Here is an 11,395-nt window from a genome sequence, read left to right as displayed (position 1 = left end):
CACAGCTGAGCCCCACGGTCATTCACACGACTCTCGTGCTTATGCGCACAATTGAGCTTATGCAGCTGATGCTCGTGCACACTCATAACTGACTTTTGCACTCGTGCACAATCATACTCACGCAGCCGACGAGCACAATCACTCACACCACTGATTCTCACACTGACTCATGTGCACAACCATTCTCACACAGCTGAGGCTTGCGTGCACAATCACTCACACAATTGATTCTCACAGTCACGTGCACAATCATTCTCACGCCGCCGAGTCTCACACTCACTCACCTGATTTCCCTGCTTGTGGGTACTGTGGCGCTCTCTCTCTCTCTCTCTCTCCCCCCCGCCACCCCTTGCCTTCATCCCCGGCCCCGCCCGCTATTTCGCGGCCAGCCTCCGAGTCCCAGCCCGCAGCAGCTCCCGCCCCGCCCCACGTGCCTGCCTCTGCGGGGGGCGTGGTCCGAACGCCTAACCCCGCCCCCTCCGCCGAGCTCTGACGGCCCATGGGCGTGGCCTGCGGGCGTAGCCCCGCCCCGCTGCCGGCGGGGCGCTAGCTGCCGCCCCGGCTATAAGAAGGCGGCTCGGGCAGCCGGAGCCTCAGCGGGCTCTGCGGGGGAACGAGATGATCAGCCCTGGCGCTGCAGCAAAATGCTGGATGGACACCTCCTTCTGGGATGGCTCTCCTCCTGCGCGCTCCTAGTGCTGCTGGGCGGCGCCCCGGCCCCCTCCGCCGCCTACTTCGGGTAGGTCTGCCCGGCCCCGAGGCAGCGGCCCCGTACCCCCACTTCCCCTCTTCCCGAGGCTGCTTCCCGGCCGCCCCCCTCCCCGTCGGTGGTCCGCGCGTACACGTCTCACAACGCTGCAGCCCTGTTAGGGGGCATTCCTCGGGCTGCTTCCTCCGTGGCCCCCAATACCTCCCCTGCACCCCTGCCGGCATAAGCTGGCTCCCCGCTTCCCTCAAATGGCCCCCGCGAGCTGAGAGTGCCCGGGGCTGCTCTTCGCCCCAGGCGGCCGTCCCCTGGCGCCCCCATTTCTCCAAATGCTGCAGTTCCTGGGAGCGCCCCTCCGGCTCCTCCCTGGCGCGTTGCAAGTCCTCCCGCGCTGCTTCCCCCGGTACCCCCACTTCTCCCTCTGCACCCCCCGGCTACATCACCTTAGGGCGCCTTGCAACTCCCCCTACGCTGCTTCCCCCTGCACCCCCTCTGTCGGCGCTGTGCGCCCCTGGCTGCATTCATTCCTCAGCTCCCCCTTCTCCCGCGCGGGGAGCGCCCCGTGCTCGCTGCACCTTGCACCCCTCCCCCTTGCAAGCGGGCGCCTCTGCCTTGCGCCAGCAGCGGCGTCCCGGGACCCTTCCTCCCCGTGGGCAGGTCGCGGGGCCTTTCCCTCGGCGGGCTGCCTCGGACGTGCCCTTCGGGGTGGGGGAGGACTGCACCCCCAAGCCCCGCCGCGCTGCTCCTCTCGCCTGGTGCGGGGTGGGGGGGGGGGGATGTCACCTGCACCTCTCTTCCCTGCCCCCGGGCGAGATGCTCGGGCCCGCCAAGCGCCTTGTGCTCCCTGGGGGAACCGGGGCCGGCCCGGGCAGCCGGCGTGTGGCTGCAGCGCTGTGTGCACGGGCCCTGCCCCCAGCGGTGTCTGCGCCCAGCTCCGCGGCGCGCCGGCTGTGCCGCCCCCTGGGAGCTGGCGTGGGACGCGGTCAGGTGGCCATTAATCATCGGCAGCCTGGAAGCGGCAGGTTGTTGCTCGGGAGCTGTTTGTTTGGGGCCGGAGTGGGATCTCCTGTGCCCTGCCTCGCAGCCGCTGCAGCGCCGAGCTGCGCTGGTAGCTCGTGCCTCTCCCCCAGCCTGGGCAGGGCTGGGAGGCACCTTCCGACCTCCTGGAGTCCCGCCCCCGGCACTCCCAGCAGCGCCCTAGCCACATCCCGGGCAGGCGCTTTCGGCGACTTGCCCCAGATCCCTAAATGGCCCCCTGGAGGGTCGAACTCTCAACGCTGCGTTTAGTAGGCCAATGCTCAAGGCGCTGTGCGCTAGCCCTTTAACTAACTGGGGGTTAACTAAAAAAAAATGGTGCTGATGCTGGAGTCGGACTCGTGTCCTCCTTGAAGCAGCGGAGTCTGCACGCTGACGCTTTCTTCTGCCTGTGGTCCACCCTTCCTTACTTTCTGCAAACTGCACTTTAAGGGCACCTGTTGGGCAATGGCAGAAATCAGAGGCATGCCTGAGGGGTTCTGCTTATGGGCTGTGGCTCTTAGAAGTGAAGCTACTCTTCCCTTATCCTAAAAGGCACTTTAAGATTGGTGGTAGGTAAGGAAAGCTGAAGCCCTGCATAGGGGTTGGGGAAATAGCAGAGCGTGCAGGTCCCTTTCTGGGTGTGTGGTGGTAGCAGCAGGTGCAAGTTTATCCCTTTACCTAAGGGATAAACTTGCCTGTCCTCTACCCTGCCCCCCCAGCTACAATTCTTCCCACCAAATTAATGACCATAACATGTAACAAATCCAGATGTGTACAAATTGTTTCATGGAAAATAACTAAAAATCCCTGGATCTTTTTCGGTCTGCTTGTCTTGGTGTCTGCTTGTCAGCATAGCCTGTGACTGGGCTCTTTGATTTCCTCCCCAAAGAGCAGCACGAAGGTTTTGATCAGATAGACTTGAAGTGCAGGAAGACAAAAAGCATGGCTGTGTGGGCTCTTTAAATATAGACCTTGAATTGGGCTTTTCCCCTAGCTTGTGCACACCAGATTAGTTTGGTTCTGTGGCTCTAATTTCTTAGCATTTATTACAAAATAAATGCACTCAGGTATAGATCAGGAAGCTTGCTAGTTCTGGCACTACTCCTTGCTGACAGGTAGGGGACAGTGAGATGAAGGATGGGAGAGGTGTGTGTGTGTGTGTGTGTGTGTGTGTGTTTAAGGCTTTCACTGTTCTTGCGTCCAGCTTAATTTAGTTTAAAGCTGACCACGTACAAGGCCGGCTCTTGTTCTGCAAGGTAACAGCAAGTGCGTGGCTTTTGTGGAGCTTCCTTTCTCTGTTGCTGTCTTGGAAAATGGTGCCGCTTGTGATGCGGCTGTTGGGTGCTGCTAAGACAGGTCCACCCCTTCTTTCATGTTTCTGTCACCTGTTACCTCTGGCCCCCCTTCACAGTGCTTTGTATGTAGTTCACAGTTCCCCCAGCAGAGGGATCCATGAACCCATTAATGAAGCTGCAGAAGTTGGAGGGGAGTCAACTGGAAGAGACTCACAGGTGTATCCTGTTCTTGGTGAAAACAGAACATTTTCATGGGAAAGCTCTTCGGGTGTTTCACCCTCTTCTGTCAGGATCCATTCTCCCCACAGTCTGCACTGGAGTCAGTAGCTAAACAACTGAGAAGAGGGCAAGGCTTTTTTGTTCTCTAAACTGGTTTCTTCTGCTGCATCTTACTGAAGACCTGAACTTCCCTTTTATTGACTCTGCTATGGAGAGTCACTCCTGGCTTTCCTACCCTTAATACCAATGACTGGGCTGGAACCTCATAGTGGCAAGGCTGACTGGTGTCTATAGAGGAAATTTTGCGTTGGTGTCTGGAGCCAGTCGGGCCGGTTTGGGTCTCTTTGTGATCTGTTAATCCTGGTGTAGCCACCAGGCATGGAACTGGGGAAGGCATTGTGGAGTGACCTCTTGTCTGTCGGAGAATCCATTGTGAAATGGGATCAGTGAGTAATGCAAGGGAGCAGGGTGGAGTGGAATGGGAAGAACAAGTTCATCAAACTAGCATAAAATCTAATAGTGACTCTAGATTGGAAAGGTTCAGAAAAGGGCGACTAAGATGATTAGGGGCTTGGAACGGGTCCCATATGGGGAGAGGCTAGAGAGACTGGGACTTTTCAGTTTGGAAAAGAGGCGATTGAGGGGCGATATGATAGAGGTATATAAAATCATGAATGGTGTGGAGAAAGTGAATATAGAAAAATTATTTACCTTTTCCCATAATACAAGAACTAGGGGACACCAAATGAAATTGATGGGTAGTAGGTTCAAAACTAATAAAAGGAAATTTTTCTTCACACAGCGCACAGTCAACCTGTGGAACTCCTTGCCCGAGGAGGCTGTGAAGGCCAGGACTCTATTAGGGTTTAAAAAAGAGCTTGATAAATTTTTGCAGGTCAGGTCCATAAATGGCTATTAGCCAGGGATAAAGTATGGTGCCCTAGCCTTCATAACAAGGGCAGGAGATGGATGGCAGGAGATAAATCACTTGTCTTCTGTTCTCCTTCTCTGGGGCACCTGGCATTGGCCACCGTCAGCAGATGGGATGCTGGGCTTGATGGACCTTTGGTCTGACCCAGTATGGCCATTCTTATGTTCTTAGATGCTGTTTGGGGTGTTTGTACTGAGCAGCTTGTAGTGTTGCAACCCTAGTGCATGGCTTCCCAGCAGTCCTGAGACTCGTCTTTCAATGACAAGGGTCTGTCTTACTGAAACTTGTCTGTCTGGCTCCATAGTCCAGCAAATGTCTCAGAACACGGCTGCTTGTAGGCGCCCTTCTCAAACTAGTTGCTATTTCTCTCTGGGCTAGCTTCAAGCAGACATCTCACCTGAGGCTTTCACAGTAAGGGTCTTGCAGTTCCATAAATGCACTGAAGCATGTACACATTCACAAACCACCTCATGAATTGTCTGCAGCTGTGGCCTGTACCTAAGCATTTGCAGTCTGGCTCTAGATGACAGTTTGGAATTGCTCTGAGATGACTAGTCTGAGGGGTAGCTGTATTGGTCTGTAGCTTCACAAATAACAAGCAGTCCTGTAGCACCTTAAAGACTAGCAAATTCATTAGGTCATGAGCTTTTGTGAGACCTGTTCACATAATGAAATCCAGGATTTATACAGGCAGAGGCAGGAAACCTGACTTGAGTCACCAGCAGCCACACACCATATCACAAACCCTAATGTAGGGACCTATCTGTGCAACAAACCCCATTGCCAGCTCTGTCTGTGTCAATGCTAGACACCATCGCAGGACCTAACCACATCAGCTGCACCATCAGGGGCTCATTCACCTGCACATATAACGTAATATGCCATCGTGTGCCAGCAATGCCCCTCTGCCATATACACTAGCCAAACTGGACAGTCCCTGTGCTGAAAGTTGAATGGATGCAAATCTGACATCAAGAGATGGAATATCCACAAACCTATATGCTTAAACCTCGCTGGCTACTTCTAAATCCATTATTGAATGTCCATCTTTCTAGAAGAGTCCTTCCAGAAGATGACAGAGGGGAACACTTGCATGTTTGGCACACTTAACCTCTGGCTTAACAGATTTCCATTATCATGCATGTTACAAGGGCAATTTCCCCACCTCTATCTTCCAGAACTGCACCCATCCCACTTAATTTACTTCTTGCACTTGTCCTATTAGTGACCTGCTATATAAACCCTGGATTCTGATCTACTCCAGTCTGAAGCAGGTCTTACCTGCAAGATGTAATAAACTTGTTGGCATTTAAGGTGCTGTAGAACTGCTTTTTTTTCCCCCTGAGATGAAGTCTGTCAATGTAAACCATGCAGTGTGGGTGCTGCAGCTGTTTGGAGTGGCCCTTCTGAAGTCCTGCCTCAACGGTTAATTTGCCTCAGGCACTTCAAAACTAATAGCCTGGGTCAAGAGAAGGGCACAGTTATCATTACACCTGACTTGACTACAGATTTTCCCTGCCCCTCATGTCTCGGGAATTTCTTGCATTGCTGAGAAGAGGGGCTGGGAGTGGGGTGAGACTTAAGGTTTGTTCTTAGACCTCTGGCAGGGTGAGGTGGGGCTGGGGGGATGCCTGCAGTTCCTTCTTGCTAGGTGACTATTCCCAGTCATCTAGGACTTTGGTGTGCACAATGAAGCTTGGTTATGTTTATCAATTCTTTTCTGTTTGGCTCAAGCACTGCAAATGATGAGAATCTGCTGCTAATCCCCTCATTGCTCTTAGGCGGATTAAAACTGAGATCATGCTCACTGAGCTGCCTTGCACACCGAAGAATATTTGGTACTAGGGTTCATGCTCCTTATTGAGCCACAACACATGCTTTACAGAGGGTATGGAAGACAAACTTTGGACACTTGTACTGAAGAGTACAGTGCATCCTGTCTCAGCAGCAGGGACGTGCTTGTGGCTTCACCCAGACCCTGCCTTGTAAGACACTCAGCAGGGCTCCTGGTAGCTTTCAGATGGTAATATGGTAGTCTCTGCTGCTGGGGGCTGGTTGACGCAACTGGAGTGCAGCAGCTGCTGCTCTTATAGGATTGTAGTCTTCAGCCCCTCTGCCCAGACAAACATGCCCATGACTGTGCCATCTCCCTTGACCCATGACAGTGGATCGTCTGCCTTTTGCAGACATGCTTGAGGATCTAGGAACCTAATCTCCAGCAGAAATTCTCAGGAGCCCACTTTGTTCCTTGATCTACACCAGGCAAACCAACATGCAGCCTCTTCTGGTGCACCTGGGAGCTATGCCAGTGGAGCAGAGTAGCATCGGCCTCCTGCTAGCAGTATCTCCTTTTTAAAGCACCAAGGTGTCTAGAGTGGCTCTATCCAAGCTGTTGGAGACCACCCATAATGGGCAATACCCCTCTTCTTTGTGGTGCCTCTAACAGCTGAGTAGCAACTCCTCAAAGTCTCTACCCTGAGGGGGTGAACAGCAGGCAGCTGTGTTTAACAGATGTCACCATGAGGCTCCAAACTTGGCTGCTCCATTCCACAGTCTGGAAAGGAATTGAGACAGCTGTGCATGCTGCCCCCGCCTTCCCTGCATTCCACCCAAAACTTTCTGCTCAGGGAGACAATTCCAGTTTCCAAATGGGTGGCCGACCCAGAATTTAGTGCCACTGGGAAAGAAATTTGTGCATGGTTCCATGTTAACAAGATTGTCAGCATGTGGTAGTGCTGGTGTCTGCCCGCCTGCAAAGGGGAGAGGGCAGAAGGAGCCAGCTGGCCTTGCAAGAAGGATGGAATGTCCTTCTAAATGCAGTAGCTTGATGGTATGAACACAATGCTGGGGGGTGGGTGGGGGGTCAGTGGGGGGCATGTATGATTCCTCTCTGAATCCATGAATACCTCTGAGACATGGCCACTGGAAATTCATAGGATCCCTGGAAAACAGGGAAGGAAACGGGAAAATAAAACTCTATTTTTTTTTCCCCCCTTGCCATCCATTTAGAGCAGCTCCTTACTTGGTACACATGCTGCAGAAGAACCTTAACTGAGACAGTCCTCTGGACAGAGCACAGTTGACCAAACTAAGGGCTCTCCAAAGGCAGGCCATCCTTGTGTAACAGATAGCGGTGTTAGTGTCTATATTGCCAAAACACAACGCAGTCCAGTAGCACTTTAAAGACTGACTAACTTATTAGGTGATGAGCTTTCATGGGATGGCCTGCTTATCACCTAATAAGTTACTTTGTTAGTCTTTAAAGTGCTATTGGACTGCTTTCCTTGAGGGGAAAAGTGTAAGAAGGGTCAGCAACCTCCAGAATGGGTGCTTAGAGCATCACACAAGCCAACTTTCATTCCCACATGAAGTGGGACCTCAGCCCTGCCCCTTCTCCCCCATGCAGCCAGGATCTTGCTCAAGGCCCCATCACCTGTGGATTAAGAGAAGATCAGCTAAGGCTACCAACCACCACCTAAATGGTGAAGCTTTGCATTTAATTTATTAATGAAGCTGTTGTAAAGTAGGACTTAATGACTCTAAAAAGAATCTTCAGTACTTGGACTGTGCATGGAGGTCAAATGGCAAACTTCAGAGGTCTGCCTTGGAAAGACTGCTGAACCCTGTTGTAAGCTGTGTGTTTTGTTTGTGGTTTGTTTGTGTTTGTGTTTGATTTTTTTCTTGAAGTTAGAATGCAAATCTGGAGCAGATTGGAATTTGTATCTCCTGACTCCCTTAATCCCAAACCTCTTCTGCCACTCAGAGGAACAGGTGTGCCCCAACAGACTAGATCAGAAGTGACTGGTGACCACCAATCTGCTCCTGGAGGGGTGACACCAAAATCTGAATTTGGGTACTAGAGAACGAAAACATAAAAATGGCATCTGAAGGAAGCCAAGTTTGCACTTGTGGCATGAACTCTACTCTTTTTCAACTGATTTAGTTGCAGCCTTACAAGCACGCTCTGTCTGTCTGGGTGCCACATCTTAGGAAAGATTGAAAGAAGTCCAGAGGAGAAAGATCTATAAAAGTTTGGAAGACATGCCTTTTTCTCCCCAGGAGGAGAAAGGGGCTAGGGCAGGGCTTTTAAAGTACAGTAAGCCCCAGTTTAGCAGACTAATGGACACCCCTCTGCCCACAAATGCCAGAGGCCTGCTAATGGAGAGGGTTTACATCCCTGTGCATAGGGTGCCCCCACAGCCAGGCTCCCCCTGCCCCACAAAATACTATAAAATGGGCAGCTCATTAGAGCTGCTGGAGCCTTGTGTCCTGGGCCACTGCCATGGCTGGAGGAGCTGCTCTTGCAGCTGGGGCTTTCACTGCAGCAGGTGCCACCAGCAACTCCTCCCACCAGGTGTGGGCTACATGAGCAAATGCCTTCTGTCTGTGTACATACTCCACCACTGGTGGAGGAGTGCATGGCAACTCAGTGACCCCCTACAGGGGACCCCTGCCATGGCAGGTCTTGCAGCCAGTCCAGTGGTGGCTGGGTCACTAGTGTTTATGTATCTTGGGCAGGGCAGGGTGGGTGGATTCAACAGACTTTGGGAACAATGCAGGGCTGGTGGACATAGGCTCCCAAAGTCTGAGTTGGGGTGGGCCAGCTAAATTGGGCATTTCACTGTACATAAAAGGCTCCTGCAAGGGTTAGGGGAGGAGGAACTCTCTTCCTTAGCCTGAGAAGCAGTGGGTTTAAACTGCAGCAAGGGAGGCTTAGGTTGGATATTAAGAATTTCCCAGCTACGAGGGTGTTTCAGCATGGGAATAAATTACCTAGGGAGGTTGTGGCATCTTCCTCATTGGTGACTGTTAAGAGCAGATTAGGTATTGGGTGACTTAGATGGCGTCTGGCCCTGCTGCAAGTGCAGGGGATGGAAGTAGGTGGCTGCTCAGTCCCTTCAAATCTGTGCCCTAATAATACTGGGTAGGGCAGAAACTCCCATGATAGTCTGATGCACCAGGCTGTCACCACCAATATGCAAAGCACACAGCCACTTAGGATGCCAGACTGCCCCATGTGCTGTGGGCCCCTGGGCAGCTGTGTGCTGTCTGGAGTGGTGCCTGCCCTGTACTTGCTAACTTTGTACAGTAAACGCTTGTTTAACCAGTATTTGAGCAATGAGCAGAGTCATCCTGGTCAGGGACACCAGGTGGGAATGCAGCAGTGGAGCCTGCTGGCTGCACTCTCACAGCTGTCTCCCTCCCATCCCTTGGTGGCAGTGGAGCATCTGCTTGGGCCAGGCTGAACCCAATGCCCACCTGCTTAGGGCACAGGCTGGGCAGTGAGCTGCCTGCTCTTAAAGAGGAAAGCTGGCATGGGGGAGGCACTCTGGAGCTGGCTGCAGTTCCCCCTTGTGGGACTCCAAGTTGGAGGGCTTTGCAGAGCCCTGGGGGAAGGAGATGGCAGCTGCAAACCTACATTCTCCTGCCCTGGCCCATGGCTGTCCTACATCCTTACACAGAGCCAGGAAGAAAAGTACAGGGCACTGCAGCTGGTGTTTGTGTACAGAGCAGGAGCAGTGCCTTGTCCCTCAGGGGTGGGGGTAGTGTTCAGAACCATGGGCTGATTCATTATGTCCTGCCAGGTCATGAAACACTCTGTAAAGCTTGGACGTTGCTTAGTTCTGGTACTCTTAACAGGGGGTCTCCCAGAAGCCTAGGCACAGGTTGAACCTCTAATCCAGAACTCTCATCAGCACAATTTTAATTAACCAGATGACCACTTATCATGGGTGTTGCCAAGTTTCCCATGGTCCCCATGTTTATAGTCACCAGTCCAGCTCTCTGTGTGTTGGTGATAGCTAGCTGTAATTTACTCCTAATCTCTAAGAGCCCAGTAAGCAGTGGAAATGGTGCTAGAGAACATTGACCTCCCATGGTCCAGCAAATTCTCTTGTTTGGCACCAGTCGGGTCCAAAAGGGACCAGAGGAAAGAGGTTCAACCTGTTCTTGCACAACTTCCTTCTCTATAGCGTATTGGCTGGCATCACTGAGGAGAGTTCCTTTGGCGCTAAGTGACAGTCACAATGGACAAATGTTAAATGATGGCCTAATTACCTCTCAATACAGGGAATTTCTATAATCACATCGCCATCCAATATCAGCTACAGAAAGTGGTAAATGGGCAGCACCTCAGTTCTGTGCTGCAGGTTTGAAGTCTGGACTAGTCAAAAGCACAGGGCTGAATGTTATAACAAGTGTGAAACACAGCAGCTGTTTAGAAAAATGAGCTCTGATGGCAAGTGATGAATACTGTATCCCGTTGAAACTACAGCTGGCTGGGATTTACATAGGCCAAATGTAATTCTCCAAATTGGAATCGGGCCAGGAGCATGGTTTGAACAAGTCTCAACACTGTCTAGTGCTCCCATGGCACTGTTTTTTAAAGACCCCAGTGGTCCACACAGAGTTTGTAATCCTCCAGGCCCAAATGTGTGGTCTTGGAATCCAAACAAGGACTACAGTCAAAAGTAGCAGAAGAGGGAACTAGGAGAGAGAGATTCTGTGATCCCTTTTCTATATGGGACATCAGCTCAAGACTTTCTTCTGCTTTTACTTTGTGGGAGTAAGTGAGCATTGGGTTGGGCCCTGAGGGGGGAATAATGGCTTCTTCACCTCTTTGAAGAGATGTATAGCCATCAAGCCCCCCCACACATCAGCAGTAAACAAACCACAATCTTCATTTGCCAAACTGTAGGCCTTGGTCTAGGTGAACTTATGAAGCAGCTTTTGATATGCCCCTCTTCTGCAGAGGGCACTACTTCATGTGCTCTTGTGTGTTGTCCAGAGTGCCTATGAAATGCCTGGAAAGTAGAGACCCACTTGAAGTGCTTAGTGGGTAGACCCTGCTCATGTGCCAGATGTAATCAGAGCTTGTAATAAACTCACTATTTGTGCAGCAGAGAACAAAGACCAGTGCTTTCAGACTTGAGTGCACAAATCCACTTCTAAGTGCTTGTTGAGTTTCGTAACTAAAGGGTAGCAGAAGGAGCTTTGTGTAAAGAGATGAGGGAAAGTCCTCCCTGTCCTCTTTGGAGGAAGAGAGGTGGCCTTGTGCTCCAGGAGGCTAGCATTCAGATCTTGCCTATTTGTCCATTTCCCTTCTGTAAATGGGGCCAATGCTTTGTCTCCTACTGTGATGTTCACCATGACAGTAGGGAACCTTGCTCATTGTGGTGCACACGAGAGACCTCGGCCAAGGTTGCGGCCAGGTTGTACAACTCTAGA

At 51.8% G+C, this 11,395-nt stretch overlaps 1 protein-coding gene across 1 annotated transcript in view; it reads left to right on the top strand.

Annotated features, from left to right (window-relative positions):
• Window positions 1–622: 622 nt before the first annotated feature.
• Window positions 623–11,395, top strand: part of WNT9A (Wnt family member 9A) — a 57,969-nt gene continuing 47,196 nt past the window's right edge. The window contains exon 1 of the mRNA XM_074986352.1: window positions 623–739. Coding sequence (XP_074842453.1) covers window positions 645–739 — 95 coding nt within the window. The 5' untranslated portion in view covers window positions 623–644. The remainder of the gene's footprint in view (window positions 740–11,395) is intronic.

This window comes from Carettochelys insculpta, chromosome 2 (genome assembly GCF_033958435.1).
Source record: "Carettochelys insculpta isolate YL-2023 chromosome 2, ASM3395843v1, whole genome shotgun sequence".
NCBI classification, from domain to species: domain Eukaryota; kingdom Metazoa; phylum Chordata; order Testudines; family Carettochelyidae; genus Carettochelys; species Carettochelys insculpta.
Note: the sequence above shows the minus strand (reverse complement) of the source record. Positions and strands in the feature narration are given on the sequence as shown.